At 46.0% G+C, this 20,874-nt stretch overlaps 2 protein-coding genes across 10 annotated transcripts in view; both read left to right on the top strand.

The window, feature by feature from the left end:
- shld2 (shieldin complex subunit 2) overlaps nt 1–6,580 on the top strand; it is a 161,235-nt gene extending 154,655 nt beyond the window's left edge. Inside the window, exon 11 of the transcript XR_005458575.1 lies at nt 6,527–6,580. The gene's annotated coding sequence lies outside the window, so the exon portion shown is untranslated. The remainder of the gene's footprint in view (nt 1–6,526) is intronic.
- LOC119956017 lies at nt 6,516–20,604 on the top strand. Of its 9 annotated transcripts, none has more exons than XM_038782725.1 (2): nt 6,516–6,580; nt 18,596–20,604. In XM_038782725.1, the coding sequence occupies exon 2, from the start codon at nt 18,613–18,615 to the stop codon at nt 20,434–20,436; it is 1,824 nt and encodes a 607-aa protein (XP_038638653.1). In that variant the 5' UTR covers nt 6,516–6,580; nt 18,596–18,612; the 3' UTR covers nt 20,437–20,604. The 9 variants fall into 9 exon arrangements, with proteins under 9 accessions (XP_038638653.1, XP_038638654.1, XP_038638657.1 ...); XM_038782726.1 differs by having other exon boundaries at nt 6,526–6,580; nt 18,599–20,604; XM_038782729.1 differs by lacking the exon at nt 6,516–6,580 and adding an exon at nt 14,178–14,340 and having other exon boundaries at nt 18,599–20,604.
- The last annotated feature ends 270 nt before the right edge of the window (nt 20,605–20,874 follow it).

Below are 20,874 nucleotides of genomic sequence, written 5' to 3'. Positions count from 1 at the left end.
GCTTCAGCAAGCCTACCTATGGCCCAATCACAGAAGTCTAAGGTCACCAATAACCTTTTAGGGCATGGTAGCTGAGGAGAGAGTAAAGCACTAGTGCCTCACAGCGCCAAAGAGGAGGCTGAATAATCTGCAATAAAACAAAGAACAAAGAAAAGTACAGCACAGGAACAGGCCCTTCGGCCCTCCAAGCCTGCGCCGACCATGCTGCCCGTCTAAACCAAAATCTTCTACACTTCCGGGGTCCGTATCCCTCTATTCCCATCCTAATCATATATTTGTCAAGATGCCCCTTAAACGTCACTATCGTCCCTGCTTCCACCACCTCCTCCGGCAGCGAGTTCCAGGCACCCACTACATTCTGTGTAAAAAACTTACCTCGTACATCTCCTCTAAACCTTGCCCCTCGCACCTTAAACCTATGCCCCCTAGTAATTGACCCCTCTACCCTGGGGAAAAGCCTCTGACTATCCACCTGGAAATACTCAGCAGGCTGTGACAGCATCTGTGAGGGGAGGAGCCGGGTTCACGTTTGATCTTTCAGCAGAACGGGGAGAAGTTAGAAACGGAATAGGTTTGGAGCACGGGAGAGGTGGGACAAGGATTTAAAGGAGGTTCTGTAATAGGGTGGAAAGACAGGAGAGAATGAAAAGAGAGCAGACAATAATGGACAGAAGAGGCCTGAGGGAATGGTGGTGGGACAGGAAAAGAAACAGTTTCTAGAGCAGGTGTCTGAATGCAAAAATAAGAGATAAAAGCAAAACGTGCAAAGAAAAGGAAACAGCGGCATACGCGATTGCGGCTGAAATTGTTGAACTCAATGTTGAGTTTAAACGGCTGTAAAGTTTTTTAAATTATTTAATGGGATGTGGGCATCGCTGGCAAGGCCAGAACTTGTTGGCAATTCTGAATCACCCTTGTACTAAGTGGCTTGCCGGGCAGTTAAGAGTGGAACTGAAGACACATGTAGGACAGACCAGGTAAGGATGGCAGATTTCCATCTCAAAGCTGCATTCAGTGAGCCAAATGCTTTTTAAAAATAAATATGGCAAATGAACGAGACTGCCTTTCGATTCCAAATCTTAATGAATTGAATTCCACCAGCTGCCCATGTGGGATTTGAACCTATGTTCCCCTCATACATTAGCATGGGCCTTTAGGACTACTAGACATTACCACTGTGTCACCACCGATCTTAATCAAAAGATCTGTTCCTCAAGCAATCTCCAGTTTGCAACATGAATTTGTCATCTGCAACAGAGGAGGAAGGATTTAAGGTGGTTAAAGAGTTTGTGTTAACATTTAATGAAGGTTCTTTGATTTGGTCTGTTAGCTATATGATAATTTGAGCACTGTTGATACTTAAGAAAACTAATTCAGCACAAGACATCGTTTTTTTTTTTGGACTTAACTCAGTTCCTCAAACCTCCTGGTAGATTTAGATGATTCCGTTAAGTCTCATTAATTGTGATTTATTTTTTAAGGAATTACAACAGTTAGTTCAGCCCAGTTGCATTGCATTCTGTTTAGATGTCAATGGCTGTCAGGGAACTGAGAGCATCTTCTCCCACTGTGAATGTGATTGAGTGGCCATAAAGGGGTCCGCAGGCAGCCAGAAACATGCTGTAGGTGCCCTGCTTCCAATCAATGGGAGCAACTGGAGACATCTTGACATTATGCGAACTACATAGTCAAAGAAAATGGCTACTGATCACATGTCAACTACCCAGCGTAAGTAAATGATTTAACAAAGTTAGAGTTTAGCACAACACAGTGGCATGCACAGTGGTTAGCTCTGCTGCCTCACAGCAGCAGGGACCCGGGTTAAATTCCGGCCTTGGGTGACTGTGTGCAGTTTGTATGTTTTCCCTGTTTCATGTGTGGGTTTCCTCCGGGTGCTCCAGTTTCCTCCCACAGTCCAAAGATGTGCAGGTTAGGTGTGGTGTCGGGGACAGCGTGGGGGAGTGGGCTTAGGTAGGGTCGGTGCAGACTCAATGGGCTGAATGGCTTCTTTCTGTACTGTAAGAATTCTATAATCATTTTTCACAGTGAGATGAATGAGTTAAAATTCTGTCTTCCTGGCATGGTAGCACAGTGGTTAGCACTGTTGCTTCACAGCGCCAGGGACCCAGATTTGATTCCCGGCTTGGGTCACTGTCTGTGCGGAATCTGCACGTTCTCCCCGTGTCTGTGTGGGTTTCCTCCGGGTGCTCCGGTTTCCTCCCACAAGTCCTGAAAGACGTGCTTGTTAGGTGAATTGAACATTCCGAATTCTCCCTCTGTGTACCCAAACGGGCGCCAGAGTGTGGCGACTGGGGGCTTTACACAGTAACTTCATTGCAGTGTTAATGTAAGCCTACTTGTGACACGAATAAAGATTACTATTATTATACAGGATTGTGTTTCCCCAGAAATGTGACGGTTAACAGCAGAGATGTTATCAATTGAGGAATAGTTGCTGCTTATGTTTACGGATTTGCATTTTTAAGCAGAAAATTTTGTTCTAATTATTAAGTGTATGTTTGTGAATAACCTAAAATAAAATGTGCACAAAGATCCTGCTATAATTAAAAGCATAGATATGGTTTTCCCCAAACAAATACATATAAAATCTGTCAAATTATTTCATCCCAATAAGGATTTACAATTTTCCAAACTTTAATTCCTGAAACAACAACGTTTTCCAAATCTCTTTTCTTGTTACTTCAAGTGGCAAAACCGTGCGGATGTGGAATAATTGTAAAGAAATTGTATATTTATGAAATGCAAATTCTTTTAAACAAACAATCATTTTTAGATGTCTTGGAAACATAACCTGTTGAGGCAGACAATTTGTAAATCTCATTTCTTTTGAAACAAAACATAATTTTTGTTAAATTGTTCATTTCCATTTGCGGTGGTGGAGTTCAATATAATTTATTTTACCTTTGGCTGAACTTAAAAAAATAATAATTTTGAGTAGCCAATTCATTTTTCCAATTAAGGGGCAAATTAGCGCGGCCAATCCCTGCACATGGGTTGTGGGGGCAAAACCTATGCAAACAATGGGCAGTGACCCAGTAGCCTAGGCTGAATTAACTGCTGTCATTTATTTTACAAGCATCAACGTCAATGAGGTGAAGCAGAACCATTAAAATCTCCCGGGATTTCACAGGCATTACATTAAGTCAATGTGAATGTTCTGTATTCATCATGGAATCATAACCACAGAGAAGGAGGTTATCTGGCCTATTGAGACTAGATTATGGAAAGATGTAGGAGCATCTTTCTAGAGCAGTATGTAAATAGTACAACTCGGGAAGGAGCCAAACTGGACCTGGTTTTGGGGAATGAGCCCGGCCAGGTGGTTGAAGTTTCAGTCGGGGATTACTTTGGGAATAGTGATCACAATTCTGTAAGTTTTAGAATACTCATGGACCAAGACGAGAGTGGTCCTAAAGGAAGAGTCCTAAACTGGGAAAAGGCCAAGTAAACCAAAATTCAGCAGGAGCTGGGGAATGTGGATTGGGGGCAGCTGTTGGAAGGTAAATCCACATTTGATATGTGGGAGGCTTTTAAAGAGAGGTTGATTAGAGTGCAGGACAGACATGTTCCTGTGAAAATGAGGGATAGAAATGGCAATGTTAAGGAACCATGGATGACAGGTGAAATTGTGAGACTAGTTAAGAGGAAAAAGGAAGCATACATAAGGTCTAGGCGACTGAACACAGACGAAGCTTTGTAAGAATATCGGGAATGTTGGACCAATCTGAAACGAGGAATCAGAGGGCTAAAAGGGGTCATGAAATATCTTTAGCAAACAGGGTTGAGGAAAATCCCAAAGCCTTTTATTCATATATAAGGAGCAAGAGGGTAACTAGAGAAAGGGTTGGCCCACTCAAGGCCAAAGGAGGAATGTTATGCGTGGAGTCAGAGAAAATGGGTGAGATTCTTTTTTTTTCTTCTTTTAAAAAAAATTTAGAATACCCAATTCATTTTCTCCAATAAAGGGGCAATTTAATGTGGCCAATTGACCTAACCTGCACATCTTTGGGTTGTGGGGTGAAACCCATGCAAACACAGGGAGAATGTGCAAACTCCACACGGACAGTGAACCAGAGCCGGGATCGAACTGGGACCTCGGCGCCGTGAGGCAGCAGGGTTAACCACCGCGCCACCGTGCTGCCCTAAAATGTGTGAGATTCTTAACGAGTACTTTGTATCGGTATTCACCGAGGAGAGGGACATGACGGATGTTGAGGTTAGGGATAGATGTTTGATTACTCTAGGTCAAGTCGCCATAAGGAGGGAGGATGTGTTGGGTATTCTAAAAGGCATTAAGGTGGACAAGTCCACAGGTTCGGATGGGATCTATCCCAGGTTTCTGAGGGAAGCGAGAGAGGAAATAGCTAGGGCCTTAACAGATATCTTTGCAGGATCCTTGAACGCGGGTGAGGTACCGGAGGACTGGAGAATTGCTAATGTTATCCCCTTGTTTAAGAAGGGTAGCAGGGATAATCCAGGTAATTATAGACCGGTGAGCTTGACATCAGGGGTAGGGATGCTGCTGGAGAAGATTCTGAGGGATAGGGTCTATTCCCATTTGGAAGAAAATGGGCTTATCAGTGATAGGCAACATGGTTTTGTGCAGGGAAGGTCATGTCTTACCAATTTAATAGAATTCTTCGAGGAAGTGACAAAGTTGATTGATGAGGGAAGGGCTGTAGATGTCATATACATGGACTTCAGTGAGGCATTTGATTAAGGTTTCCCATGGTATGCTGATGGAGAAAGTGAAGTCTCATGGGGTCCAGGGTGCACTAGCTAGATGGATAAAGAACTGGCTGGGCAACAGGAGACAGAGAGTAGTAGTGGAAGGGAGTTTTTCAAAATGGAGAACTGTGACCAGCGGTGTTCCACAGGGATCCATGCTGAGACCACTGTTGTTTGTGATATACATAAATGATCTGGAGGAAGGTATAGGTGGTCTGATTAGCAAGTTTGCAGATGACACTAAGATTGGTGGAGTGGCAGATAGTGAAGGGGACTGTCAGAGAATACAGCAGAATATAGATAGATTGGAGAGTTGGGCGGAGAAATGGCAGATGGAGTTCAATCTGGGCAAATGCAAGATGATGCATTTTGGAAGATCCAATTCAAGAGTGAACTATACGGTAAATGAAAAAGCCCTGGGGAAAATTGATGTACAGAGAGATCTGGGTGTTCAGGTCCATTGTACCCTTTAGGTGGCTGCGCAGGTCGGTAGGGTGGTCAAGAAGGCATACGGCATGCTTTCTTTCATCGGAAGGGGTATTGAGTACAAGAGTTGGCAGGTCATGTTACAGTTGTATAAGACTTTGGTTCGGCCACATTTGGAATACTGCGTACAGTTCTGGTCGCCACATTACCAAAAGGATGTGGATGCTTTGGAGAAGGTGCAGAGGAGGTTCACCAGGATGTTGCCTGGTATGGAGGGCGGTAGCTATGAAGAGAGGTTTAGATTAGGATTATTTTCATTAGAACGACGGAGGTTGAGGGGGGACCTCATTGAGGTCTACAGAATCATGCGGTGTAGACAGGGTGGATAGCAAGAAGCTTTTTCCCAGAGTGGGGGACTCAATTACTAGGGGTCACCCGTTCAAGGTGAGAGAGGAAAAGTTTAAGGGAGATATGCGTGGAAAGTTCTTTAGACAGAGGGTGGTGGGTGCCTGGAACGCATTGCCGGCGGAGGTGGTAGAGGCGGGCACAATAGTGTCATTTAAGATGTATCTAGACAGATACATGAATGGGCAGGGAGCAAAGTGATACAGATCCTTAGAAAATAGGCGACAGTTTTAGATAGAGGATCTGGATCGGCGCAGTCTTGGAGGGCCGAAGGGCCTGTTCCTGTGCTGGACTTTTTCTTTGTTCTTTGTTCTTCTTTGAAACCATGTCAGCTCTCTGTAGACCAACCCAGTCAGCCCCATGCCCCTGCCCTATCCCTGTAACCCTGCTATTTTATTTCCCTCATCCAACAAGCCAATTTTCTTTTGAATTTATCCATCATCTCCGCTTCCACCAACCTGACAGGGAATTGGTTCCGAATCATTGCCACTGGCTGCATAAAAATGTTCTTTCGCACAAACCCTCTGCATCTATTGCCCAAAACCTTAAACCTGTGTTCCCCAGCCCTTGTACCATGAGCTAATGGGAACAGTGTCTACCTTATCTCAGACTGTGATAATCTCCTACTCCTCTATCACATCTCCCCTCAACCTCCTCTGCTCCAACGGGGACAATTCCAAAATGACAACAGTGTTAAGGTTCTCTGGTAATCAGCATGACAACTCAGAAACCGTAATTACTGTCATTAACCCCTTCCTCACCTTAAATCTGCGATTTCCTGTCATGGATTATTATCTTACAATTCCATGTTGCAAATGTTGAGCCCTGCTGTGTTAATAACACAGGCCAGTGGCAGCAAAAATAGCAACAACTATTAATATAATCAGTAATTAATAGATAATTAATAATTATTAACTATAAAATACTATCAACCTTCCTCCCCCAGATCACAAAGAGAACAGGAGACTGGCACATGAGTGAATTTGCAGACTATCTGAAGGTGAACGACTGAGTGAGTTCTCATTGGGTGCTGGGAGGGGTTCAGCTTTCTCCAAAATCTGTGCTTGGTCAGAAACACAGAATAATACAGTGCAGAAGAGGCCCTTCAGCCCATCGACTGTGCACCAACACATGAAAAATACCTGACCTGCCTACCTAATCCCATTCGCCAGCACTTGGCCCACAGCCTTGAATGTTATGACGGGCCAAGTGCTCATCCAGGTACGTTTTAAAGGATGTGAGGTAACCCACCTCTACCACCCTCCCAGGCAGCGCGTTCCAGACCGTCACCACCCTCTGGGGAAAAAGGTTTGGGTCAAATTCCCCTAAAATTCCTGCCCCTTACCTTGAACTAAGGGGAACAGCTGCTCCCTATCCACCCTGTCCATGCCCCTCATAATCTTGTCCACCTCGATCAAGTCGCCCCTCAGTCCAATGAAAACAACCCAAGCCTATCCAACCTCTCTTCATAACTGAAATGCTCCATCCCAGGCAACATCCTGGTGAATCTCCTCTGCACCCCCTCCAATCCAATCACATCCTTCCTATAATGTGGTGACCAGAATTACACACAGTGCTCCAGCTGTGGCCTCACCAAAGTTCTATACAACCCCAACGAGACCTCCCTGCCTTTGTAATCGATGCCTCGAATGATAAAGGCAAGTGTCCCATCTGCCTTTTTCACCACCCTATTAACCTGCCCTTCTGACTTCAGAGATCTATTTACAAACACGCCACAGTCCCTTTGTTCCTCGGAACTTCCCAGTGTCAGGTCAGATTGCTCCTTCCAAAGTGTATCACCTCACACTTCTCAGGGATCAATCCCATCCGCCACTTTTCTGCCCGTTTGACCATCCCGTCTATCCTGTAACTAAACCTCACTGTTAATCACCCGGCCAATCTTTATGGTTCATGTTTTAACAGGACACAAATGGAACAGTGGGGGGGAGATCTTGTGGTGGTGCATCAATAGTATCCCTACCTCTGGGCCAGAAGCTTCAAGGGTCAAGTCCCACTTCAGCACCTGATAGCCAAAGAAGGTGTGTTGATAACGGTTGCTTAACAGTCAGATTCAAACAGGTTGATTATCAGTCTGTAAATCCTTTCAATGCATCTGATAGCAGACAGTAAGAGTGGGAGAGATTCCTGGTGAGCCAGAACCTGCGGAAGGCAGCTGAAAGCCACTGCAGTGATTCAGCAAGCCTAACCATGGACCAATCCAATGCAATGGAAATCCATACCCTCTTAAGGTGTGGTACCCCAAGGAGCTATGGCACAGGAATTATTAGACAGGAGTATGATATACATTGATAAATCAGTGCATAATCACAGTCACATTTTGATTTATAAAGGATTTTATTTAAAATAATAAATAAGAGCAAAACTTCTGAAACCTCCAACAGGATGAGCATAGTAAGAAGTCTTACAACACCAGGTTAAAGTCCAACAGGTTTGTTTCAAACACAAGCTTTCGGACCGCAGCTCCTTCCTCAGGTGAATGGGATGAGAATGGATCAATGCAAATCTTTGACCATGCAGTCATAGTATGGGTTTTACAGTCAGTGATCTCTCTTTCTCAGGATTTTTTTTGGGGGGGGTGAAATAAAAATATTCAAAGTTAATTTCATTCTGGCAAAAACAGTCATAGTACAGTCAGCAGAATCAGTCTATATAAAAGATTCTTTCTGTTATGGGATGGCTGATAGTAAATGCTGAGCTGCCCAAATCCCAGAAGGGAAACTTGAAACAGCTGCCAAAACGGTCTTTGTAATTTGTACATAATGAGGAGAGCTTCTGAAATGCAGAAATTATGTCCTCAACTACTTGCAGTTATTTAAAAGTAACTGTTTATTAAGAAATGAAGAAAAAATAATATAATTATGCTGAAATACAAAAATTACCACACAGTTCCAAAAGATCTTAGCTTAACTACCCTCAGAGTTAACCTTCCCTTTTTCTGTTCAGCAACTCCTTATAGATTTTGAAAGCTGTAGATTCCCAGTAATTTTTGCAGTTCAGTGACCCTCGGGGTGCCCTCTGAGGTTGGCAGCAGCTGGTTCTTCAGGTCGGGCTTTGTTCACACTGCATTCTGGGAGTTCTGACCAATTATTCCTGCTGTCTGCTGGGACCACGTAAGTTACAGCATTTCTTTAAATGCATTATGTAAATGCACGGTAGCACAGTGGTTAGCACTGTTGCTTCACAGCGCCAGGGACCCAGGTTCGATTCCCGGCTTGGGTCACTGTCTGTGTGGAATCTGCACGTTCTCCCCGTGTCTGCGTGGGTTTCCTCCGGGTGCTCCGGTTTCCTCCCACAAGTCCTGAAAGACATGCTGTTAGGTGAATCGGACATTCTGAATTCTCCCTCTGTGTACCTGAACAGGCACTGGAGTGTGTCGACTAGGGGATTGTCACAGTACCTTCATTGCAGTGTTAATGTAAGCCTACTTGTTACAATAAAGATTATTATTATTATTATCATAAATTTCACCGAAAAACTCGAATAGAACATGCATCTGATATCCAACTGATATTAGTCTAGTACAGGGGCAGACATAATGAAATGCAATGCTACAAGGCGAGACCCTGGCTAATGGGGGGGTTGCTCTATGCTGCCAGGTGCCTGTGTTTGCCCCCAATATCCCACGACCGCCTCCGTTACAAAGCCTTCAACGCTGGTCAACAGCCATCAAAGGGAACAGCGGAGCAACTCTCGACCTCCATGCCAGGGCTGAGGTTTGCGGGTGGGTAACAAACCAAAAGGAACAGAGGCCACCAGGTTGGATAGCCAGCCAACCGCAGGCAGGCAGCCAGCCAGGAACAGTCGTCAAGGGTTGAGGCTCGAGGCCCAGCCACCCGGGTGAGAGCCGAGAGGTGAGTACAGCAGCAGTTGGGAGGTACGAAGAAGGTCAGGCAACTGCAAGTGTCTTGGGGAATCGGGGAGCAGTGGCCAGCAGGAGCGGGGCAACTCGACCAGAGCCAGAGGTCAGCCAGGCAGAGCTGAGAGTGAGAGGGCTGGGCTGGGCAGCAACTAGGCTGGGCAATGAGGGCGACATTTTGGGTTTCTGTGCCTTGCATTGTGTCAGCTGACCCTCTCAGGGTCAAGAGGGATTGATGTCATTCAGGGTGCGACTTGATATCATTGTGGGTGGGGCTCAATATCATTGTGGGTGGGGATCAACATCATTGTGGGCGGGTCTCAACATCATTGGGGGCGGGATCTAGACATCATCGGGAACAGGTGGCCATGTTACCAAGGTGTGGACGTAACATGGGGCCCTGCAAAAAGGGAGAACAAGGGGCCTCCAAAAGTATAAGTCCGCCTCTGGTCTAGTAAACCTGTTTTGAGCTTCTTTCCATTTGCATCTTTCCTTAAATAAGGAGTCCTCCAAATGTGGTCTCACCTGACCCTAAATAACTAAAGCACACCCCCTCTACTTTTGTAATGAATGCCCCTCACATTTTGGCAGGAAGAATAACAAAGAAGCTTATTATCTGAATGATATTCCACTAGCTTTCCTCATTGCTTACTGTAGCTACATACCAGCCTTGCGTGATTCATGCACTAGGACACACAGATCCCTCTGAATCACAGAGCTTTGTAATCTCTCACCTTGTAGGTAATATGTTTCTTTTTTATTCTTTCTGCCAAAATGGACAATCTCATATTTTCCCAAGTTGTATTCCATTTGCCAGACCTTTTCCCACTTAACCCATCAATGTCACTTTGTGGCCTCTTTATGTCTTTAATAATAGCTTCTAACATTTTCTCTCGGACAGATGTTAAGATAACTGACCTGTAGTTTTCTGCGTTCTGCCTCTCTCCTTATTTTTTGCTATTTCCCAATCTAATGGAACCTTCCCCGAATCTAGGAAGTTTTCATAGAATCCCTACAGTGCAGAAGGAGGCCATTCGGCCCATTGAGTTTACATTGACCCGGGTGGCACGGTGGCACAGTGGTTAGCACTGCTGCCTATGGTGCCAAGGTCCCAGGTTCGATCCCGGCCCCGGGTCACTGTCCGTGTGGAGTTTGCACATTCTCTCCGTGTCTGCGTGGGTCTCACCCCACAACTCAAAGATAGGTGAATTGGCCACGCTAAATTGCCCCTTAATTGGGAAAAAATAATTGGCTACTCTAAATTTATTTTTTAAAAGTCTACACTGACCCTCCCAAAGAGCACCCTATCTTGGCCCACACCCCTTCCCTACCCCTGCAACCCCACCTAACCTTTGGACACTAAAGGGCAATTTATCACGGCTAATTCACCTAACCTGCACATCTTTGGACTGTGGGAGGAAACCAGTGCACCTGGAGGAAACCCACGCAGACACGGGGAGAAAGTATAATAATAATCTTTATTATTGTCACATTAACGCTGCAATGAAATTACTGTGACAATTCCCTAGTCGCCACGTTCGGGTACACAGAGGGAGAATTCAGAGCACGGGCGCGATTCTCCGCCCCCCACGCCGGGTGGGAGAATAGTGGGAGGGCCTCCCAACATTTTTCTCGCCCTCCTGCTATTCTCCCCCCCCTCCCCCCCTCCCACCCGACCCATGCCACGAATCGCCGCTCGCCATTTTTTACGGAGAGCGGCGATTCTCCGAGGCCGATGGGCCGGGCCTTCACGCCCGTTTCAACACGGCAGCAAACACACCTGCTCGCTGCCGTCATGAAACGGGTGCCAGATGCCCGTTTGGGGCATCTGGGGGCCCGACTGGCACGGCAGTACCACAGGCATGCCAAGGGGTACCGATCGCGGGCCGTGCGTCCGTAACGGACGCACTCTTTTCCCTCCGCCGCCCACAAGATCAAGCCGCCACGTCTTGCCAGGCGGCTGAAGGAAAAGACGCCAACTGCGCATGTTGTCCAACTTGCGCATGCACGGCTGACATCATCGGCCACGTCAGCCGGCGTGACGCTTGACGCGCTCCTAGCCCCGCCCGGGGGGGAGAATCGGCCCCGGAAGTGGGCGTGAAGGCTGCCGTGGGTCATGGCCTGTCCCACGGCAGCCTTTATGATTCTCCGCATTTGCGGAGAATCTCGCCCCACGTCTTTCAGGACTTGTGGGAGGAAACCGGAGCACCCGGAGGAAACCCACGCAGACATGGGGAGAACATGCAAACTCCACACAGATAGTGATCCAAGCCAGGAATTGAACCTGGGACCCTGCCGCTGTGAAGCAACAGTGATAACCACTGTGCTACCATTCAGTTCCACACAGGCAGTCACCCAAGGCCGGAATTGAACCCGGGTTCCTGGAGGCAGCAGTGCTAACCTCTGTGCTGCCCCAGTTTTAATTTGGAAAATTAAAACCAACGCATCAACTATCTCACTAATCACTTCTTTTAAGACCCTAGGATGAAATCCATCAGGACCCAGGAATTTATCCTCCCTCAGTTCCAACAATTTACTCAATGCCACATCTCTGGTGATTGTAATTTTACGGAATTCCTTCCTTCTATTTCTTGACTTATAGCTATTTCTGGATGTTCCTTGTATCCTCTATTCCTGGTGTTGCGGGAGGGAATATAGCTATTCAGCTATAATGTACCTCACGAGTGACCAGATGGAAATTCTTGTAGTTTTAAAACGGCCTTTATTTCAAGTTATAGCATGGGAGCTAGTCATCCACCATGGGGTATACCAGCTTCCTGAACAAAGAAATGCAGTGGGAATTATATATTTAGCTTACCTTACAATTAAATTACATATACCTATAAAAAGTATACATTTGTTCTAAGGTAATCAATATCTAATCATAGTCAGTAGTTTTGATTAGTTCATTTTTACCATATGAGTATTCTTGGCCAATAACAATTTTTCTACACTTGCTTAATTACAATATCCAATCGTTAACAAGGCAGGTGCAAATACTATCACCAAACAGATGTATGTGGTCCTTCAATAACTAGAAAGCAGTGCTTTATGGATATATAACTCCCTTGTGGTATCAGAGTTCCTCTTTGTCCATTGTTTTCACAGCTGTAACTTTCAGTCCCAACAGCTTCCCAGGATTTTATTGCACTCAATGGTTTTAACTCTTTCACTGGCCAGAATAGGTATAATTGGACAATTACCCAGCCAGTCAACCGTGGTGACTGAGATGAGAAGAAACCTCTTCAGTCAGAGGGTGGTCAACCTGCGGAATTCTCTACCACGGAATGCCAAGTCACTGAATATATTTAAGATGGAAATGGGGGATGAGGTTTCTAGACACTGAAGGGGTATGGAGAGAGTGGGAATGTGTAATGTTGAGATAGAGAATCAGTCATGATCAGTTTGAATGACAGAGCAGGTTTGATGAGCCGATTGACCTACTCTTCTACTTTGTATGTTTAATCGCTCTAGCATTGGTCCCCAGGCCTTCACTTGCCAGGGCCTTAAAATTCCTTCCCTAAATTGCTGTGCTTCTCTCTTCATTAAGATGCTCCTTAAAACCTACCCCTTTGACCAAGCTGTCGGTCGCACGTCCTAATATCACGTTATATGGTTTGTTGTCAATTTGTGTTTGATAATAAGTGAGTCACCTTGCTTGAAAGGCCTGGTGGCCTACTCCTGCTTCTTGTATATTATGTGGAGTTTAAACCCCAAGTAGCCTATATCTGAATTCTAGGTTCTACATAATTCTGGAATAGCCTATATCTGAATTCTAGGTTCTATGTAATTCTGGAATAGCCTACATCTGAATTCTAGGTTCTACATAATTCTGGAATAGCTGATACCTGAATTCTGGGTTCTATGTAGTTCTGGAAAGGCTGATACTGGAATTCTAGGTTCTATATAATTCTGGAATAGCCTATATCTGAATTCTAGGTTCTATGTAATTCTGGAATAGTCTACATCTGGATTCTACATAATTCTAGAATGGCTGATACCGGAATTCTAGGTTCTATGTAATTCAGGAATAGCTGATATCTGCATTCTAGGTTCTATATAATTCTGGAATAGCCTACATCTGAATTCTAGGTTCTATACAACTCTGGAATAGCCTACATCTGAATTCTAGGTTCTAGTAATTCTGGAATAGCCGATATCTGAATTCTAGGTTCTGTGTAATTCTGGAATAGCCGATATCTGAATTCTAGGTTCAATGTAATTCTGTGTAAAAATGGTTTATCTCCTCTTTGCTTTAGCTGGCAAACACACGCACAAAAATGTTTTATAAAGATGAGGAGGAACTACTTCTCGCAGAGGATGGTGAATTTGTGGAACTCGCTGCCCCATAGTACGGTGAAATCTGAGTCATTAAATGTTTTCAAGAAAGAGATAGATATATTTTTGATTTTTTATAAATGGGTTAAAGGGATATAGTCAACAGGTAGGGAGGTGGATTCGAGACCAGGAAGGGATCAGCCCTGATCTGATTGAATGGCGGAGCAGGCTCGAGGGGCTGATTTGCCTACTTTTGCTCCTAATTCCTGTAATAATATAAAGATAAAAGCAAATTACTGCGGATGCTGGAGTCTGAAGCAAAAAATTAAACGCCGGACAATCTTAGCAGGTCTGAGAACAATCTGTGGAGGGGAGGGGGGGGGGGGGGGGCTAACGTTAGTCTGGAAAAAGCTGAAAAAACGTTTGGACTGGCCAAAAAGAAGTAGGATTTAAAACTGCCAGAACTGTAAAGTCAAACTGCGGGCAGGCATCAGGCAGGGGTATTTCCCTGGTACCAGAAGTGGCAACATCATCTCCAAAAGCAGCCATTTCACGGCAGGCGTCTCTCAACCATCAAACTGAAGAAATACCAAAAAAGGCTGATGGTTAGTCACTGGGAGAAATGCAGATTTGGAGGGCAGTGGGGGGCAGATTAGAGCCAAAGACAGACACATGGGGTGGTGGTGGCAGAGGAGGGATTGGGGGCCAGTTGACAGTGAATCACTGGAGGGTGGGGGGGGGGGGGGGGGCTGAAAGTGAAATGAAAGGGAGCCAGCCAGCCCACCCCCAGTTGCTCAGAGCTGCCGACACGCAGGGGAGCTGCAGCTTAATCGGATTGAAGGAGCAGATTTTCTCTCGCCTGCAAAACACTGTGGAGGAAGACTGTGTGTGTATCCAGCCTGCCTGGACCATTGCTTGTGCACAAACTTCTCCTCGTTAAAATACTCCGCTGGGGTGGGCAGGAGGCAGACACACACACACAGGAGAGTCTCTCTTTATTCTGCTGTCATTTAATTTAAGGTGTGGATAAATCTTGGCTCCTCGGACGGTGAGTGTTGCTTGTGTTGCCTGAGCGAGAATGCTCCAGAGGGATTTCTCCAGGTGGCTGGTGGAACTGTTGATGCCTTGATCCCTTTTTTTATTATTATTTCTTGTGTTATTGTTGCTGTCAGTGGGGCTAATGCAGGCAGCGGCGGATGGCGAAGTATTTTTTACGATTTCCTCTCTCTTAGCTTTCGTAAACACTGCAATAATCACAATAATTAATGCTTGTTTTGACCTGAGCTGTTGCCTGTTTGGGGTGGGTGCTGTGTGCAAGGCTGTTGCTTTTACAAATGGATCGACTCGCTGGTATGTTTGTTTTATTTTCTCTTTCTAAATATTGCTTAAAACAAATCCCCCCCCCCCCCCCCCCACTCCCCGGAATAGCTCTAGTTTATCTCAGGGTATTGGGCGACGCCTCTTTTTAAATGGCTGTGTACAGATGGAATAAGTCTGGCTCTCTCTCTCTCTCTCTCGAGGTGTGTGGGTCTGGGAGATGCTGCATTGGATCAGAGAATAGAGGCTGCTTTTTTTTTCCAAACAAAAGCCCCTGCCTCCCATTCATGAATCAGAACACTGCTGCCATTTCCCAAATCCCCTCCCTTCCATCTGCAAGGCTGTGTTGCACAGGAGCCTCCATCCCTCAGACTCCAGCCCCTGTCAAATCTCCCTTGATTCATGTTTTCTCCCTTCACTCATGTCTCTCTCTCTCTCTCCCTCCCTCACTGTCACCTTATCACCCTCTGAGGGTTCTCTATCCCTTCCCCGACACTGTTCGCTGTCCTCAGGGGTTCCATTCTTACCTCCTGGCAACCCCACACTGGTTCTAGTCCACCTTGACCCAAATTCCTTTTTCACTTACATTGATTCACACCCTCATCGAATGCCCTTCCCTGGCCCATGCCCATTCTATGCCACAATGGGTACAGCAGCCGTCTCCAAACCTTCTTCCACCATTACATTAGCTTCCATGCTGACACATTTGGGAATACACCTGATTAAAGTATGTCACCACACTGGCACATATCACCATACTGAAACATTCACCATTCTAACATGCACCAACCTAACGCCTACCACCCTAATGCATGCCGTCCTAACACACATCACCCTAGCGCACATCATTCTAACACACGTCACTCTAACACATGCCAGCACAATGACACACATGGGTACACACACCATACAGCAACAAAGTGATGCCCTACAGATAGCAGTGCTAATTGTTCACACCACTTGTGTCCGGTACCCCGTGTGCCCGGTACCCCATGTGTCTGGTGTACCCCGTGTGTCCGGTGCCCCATGTGTCTGGTGTACCCCGTGTGACCGGTGCCCCGTGTGTCTGGTGTACCCCATGTGACCGGTGCCCCGTGTGTCCGGTACTCCGTGTCTGAAAAATGAAAATCGCTTATTGTCACAAGTAGGCTTCAAATAAAGTTACTGTGAAAAGCCCCTAGTCGCCACATTCCGGCGTCTGTTTGGGGAGGCTGGTACGGGAATTGAACCATGCTGCTGGCCTGCCTTGACCTGCTTTCAAAGCCAGTGATTTAGCCCTGTGCTAAACCAGCCGCTAAAATCACTTATTGTCACAAGTAGGCTTCAAATGAAGTTACTGTGAAAAGCCCCTAGTCGCCACATTCTGGCGCTTGTTCGGGGAGGCAGTACTCTGTGTGTCCGGTACCCCGTGTGGCCAGCGCCATGTGTACCCAGTGTGCCGTGTGGCAAGTACCCTGTGGTTCCCATGTACCCCGTGGTTCCCGTGTACCCTGTGGTTCCCGTGTACCCGGTGGGTCCCGTGTACCCGGTGGGTCCTGTGTACCCTGTGTCCCATGTATCCTGTGTACCCTGTGACTCCAGGCTGAAGCGAGGCAAGGACAATATTGGAGAGAAGGTAATTTTTTTTGCAGCGCTGCTTGTGGGCCTGGAGGAGCAGGAGTACTTCCACCTGGTCTATCAAACTGCATTGCCACCATGCTCCATTCCCCAATACGAAAACCTCTCAAGAGGTGGGAATTGGATCTACCTACTCCTGGGGCCTGTTCCCGTATTAAAATACAGGCTTACGGATTTTCCATCTTAAATTCTGCCCCACCTTACCGCCATGCACCATGGCCCTGTTCATACCCAGATCAAAGTGTCAGGGAAGCTATTTGACCAGAAATGGGGATCACGATTAAGCCTAATTCTTCTGAGACCACCCAAAATCCTTAACTATAAATTTCCCATCGTTGATGAGTGGGTGGTGATCAGGAGTGGCTGCTTCAGCTGACTGGCACCTCTCTAGCCCAGTAGCACTGTGGCCAATGGAGTTCCTGTTGAGGGGCTGATTTAGCTCACTGGGTTTTAAAGCAGACCAAGGCAGGCCAGCAGCACGGTTCGATTCCCGTATCAGCCTCCCCAGAATGTGAGTGACGACTAGGGACTTTTCACAGTAACTTCATTGAAGCTTACTCGTGACAATAAGCGATTTTAATTTTTTAATTTAATTTACCAGGCAGATGGAACCTGGTGTGCTAAGGTCTGGATGATTCATTCCTACACCAAACTGTACCTCTATTGAGATTATCACCAAATTTGAATTCAGAATGACAGTGAGGTTGAATATTAAAAGCAGTAAATGAGAGGGGACGTCACAGAGGGTTTTAAGTTGGTAAACAATATGAGGAACAAAAACCCAGAACAGGACCACGATTATAAGATGTTCAAACCAGTTAAAGGCAAATTGTGGACAGAGACCAAGCAATCATGGGTGTCAAGGTAGTATAATGTAAGTGAAACCCTTTGAACCATTTAAGAAGCAGTAGGAGGTTGTGGTGGGGTATTTCTGCATGTAAAACCTGGACAAGATGGTTGTCTCATCTTAAATATTTCATGGCTTTAAGCTCATGGCTTCTTTAACTCCTTGGTTTCCATGACAAAATGAAACATTGTGAAACGGAACCATTTGGATTCAGCATCTCGGGTTAAGTCCCTGTTGATCTGACCTGAGATAGTGGGAGGGCTCGCCACAATTGGTTTCAATGTCCTGGTTTAGGGAGGGGAAGGCCCTATTCCCCTTGGCGAGGGGTTGATAACATGGGAAAGACGTAGGGGGTTTAAAGGGGAATTTGTTTTCTGTCCAAAGAATGATGGGATCTGGAATTCATGTCCAAACAGGTGGTAGAGATGGAAATTCTCAAGTATTCAAACAATACTTGGATATACTTGGATATGGGACAGCACAGCAGCATAGTGGTTAGGACAGTTGCTTCACAGCTCCAGGGTCCCAGGTTAGAATCCCGGCTTGAGTCACATCTGTGCGGAGTCTGCACGCTCTCCCCTTGTGCGCGTGGGTTTCCTCCGGGCGCTCCGGTTTCCTACCACTGTCCAAAGATGTGCATGTTGGGTGGATTGGCCATGCTAAATTGCCCTTAGTGTCCAAAAAAAAAGTTAGGTGAGGTTACTGGGTTATGGGGACAGGGTGGAGGTATGAGCTTAATTGGGATGCCCTTTCCAAGGGCCGGTGCGGACTCGATGGGCTGAATGGTCTCCTTCTGCACTGTAAATTTGATGATGTACTTGAAGTGCTCCAATCTCATGGTTACAGATCAAGAGCTGGCGGGTGGGATTAGGCTGGATGGCTTCTTGTCAGCCAGTATAGAGATGATGGACCGAATGCCCTCCATCCATCTGTAAATTTTGATGATTCCGTGGAAATATACTTAAGCATGTCTTTTTCTTCAAGACAGGTGGGAGAAGATGTTTTTGTGGGAGGGAGGTTGGGGTGCAGGAATATAACCTTGACTTACTATTCTTTCTTTATATTGGTTCTCATCACAGCAGAGTGTCATTTCAGAATGGCTACCTTCAGTCGAAGACTATCCGAATATTCCTTCCAAGAAACCCAGAACACGGCATGTCATAATACTCTGCAGCCAAACTGTTTTCCACTTTCAAAAAGTTCTTCTGCCACCCTATTCCCCAGATGGGACAGCACGGAAGGAAGGCAAACAACAAAACAAGAACTGAGGAAGACCCTGAGTAGCGTCGCCCCTCCAAGGAACCCGGGTGAAATGGACATGAGATGCCCTTATCATCCATCGTGTTTCACACCACAGGATAATTTCACCGTCATCCCCTTGTGTCGCTGCTTCCACATGGGAACCATCCCTGATCCCAATAATGTCTCTGAATTCCCAGTATTTCAGGACGATTCGAAAACTCACGCCCACATGAGCGCCATTCACTCCATGAGAAAGGGCACAGATGCAATGTTATACACAGACTCAAACTTGGGAAAATTGCAGACTAAGATGATGCACAGAAGTTGCTCAGATATCATTTGTGGTTATAAAGAGACCTGCGATCGAGGCAGTGCTGTGTATAATAATACACATCAAGCTACTGTGCCTGGGAGAGACTATGGCATGGTTCCTCAAGGTGAGCTGATGACTCAAGCATGTAGTCAAAAGATTGTGATCAATATTTCCGGGAGCGAAACAGACACTGGGTATCAGGAAAATTTGAGAGAAAGTACAACCATTGATGGACATCAAGACAATAACATAACCAATGATATGTGTAGTTCCATGCATCAGGGGCACCTGATGTTCACAAAAAGTCCTCCCAATCATCCAGGTGTCCCGGTTGTCCAGGAATCAAGTGGACAATATCAAGGCAATAGTTTGACAAGGAGTGAGACAGGTCCCACAGGTGGTGTGACTTATAGGGAAGGAGTCGCCACTCACCAAAACAGCTTAATGGGCAATCAGACTTGTACTGGCCTCCAAAGCCACTTGCTATCGGGTCTGAGGATGCAAGACACCACTCCAGCTTACTGCCATTCCCTGCCAATCCCCGCTATCCATCTCTTTCCGAGGCTAGTCAGTTCTGTCAGCGAATCTGGAAGAGGAAATGTCGTTGATGCCTGTTGCCATCCACTGCCGGTCTCGGGGATTCTCACATTCCCCAGGCTGGTGTCTTCGGTGAGCGAAACCGGCTTGGATGCGAGGCACCTTCTGAAATGTCATGGAAACGTAGAACATGAAGCTGTCCACATGGGGATGTGTGACAGGAATGCTCAGAACACTCCAGATGGGGGAAACGCAGAAGTGGAAACGTTCCCTCTCTCCTTGCTGCAGAACAATTCAAATAATAATGTGGGGGTTCAAACACGAGACACATGGACCATGACCTCTATAACAGACCTAACCCTTAGATATTACCGTCAGCTGGACTGTAAAGATGCAGCGGTACAGACCTCATTGGCAGGTGACTGTAGATCAGTGGGCACCAGCCCCATGTCTCCAACTGATAGTCGCCTGGTGCATATGTTCCCAGAGGTTAACCTTGAAGAGAGCCAGCTCATTCAGGAGTCGCCAGTACGAGAAGTGAAATGGGATGACCAAGGGATGACTTGGGAAGTCTATGGGGCCTCCGTAGATCCTGAGGTCCTTGGGCTGGCTATCCAGAAACATCTGGAGATTCAGATAGAACAGCACGAAAAGGACAGGATATCCACGGCTGAAAAGACAGTGCAGCAATTAGGTACTCCTGCTGAGGGATCGTGTGTGGCGGACCAGCCAGCAGAAGAGAAGAGACATTTGCCAGGTTTTAGGAATATGCTGTCGACTCTGAGGCATCCGACGTGTTGTGTGCGTTCCAGCACAGCACTGGACTGAATTGCCTTCCCCACTGCCAAAGTGTGGATCACATCATTGACAGATGTTTCAGCTGCATTTCCAACACATAAACTCAACTTTGGCTTTTCCCTAACTTAAAAGTTGATTCGTAAATGTCATGATTTCGTAAGTGTATATTTTTAATAAACTGATTGTTCTTTCAAGAAACTTACCAGGGTAATGAGGTGAGATGTTATGGCAAGGGTAGGGTCTTCAGAAAAGCGAAGATATGTTTTCCAGAAAATGATAAGCTGCTGATATAAAGGTGCAGGTACACAGTGCTCACATGGGAAAAGGTAAAGATAAAAATGCTGTTATTGGAATATTGGGGATGGGGACAAAATGACATATTTTGCTTTATGCTTTTAACTATCGTGCGATTTTTCACTGCAATGAAATAATACAACCTTTTACAAATTGGTGAACCTTGTCAAACTC

Source organism: Scyliorhinus canicula, chromosome 22, assembly GCF_902713615.1.
Source record: "Scyliorhinus canicula chromosome 22, sScyCan1.1, whole genome shotgun sequence".
Taxonomy (NCBI): domain Eukaryota; kingdom Metazoa; phylum Chordata; class Chondrichthyes; order Carcharhiniformes; family Scyliorhinidae; genus Scyliorhinus; species Scyliorhinus canicula.
The sequence above is the reverse complement of the archived record's forward strand: the minus strand, read 5'-3'. Positions and strand labels throughout refer to the sequence as shown.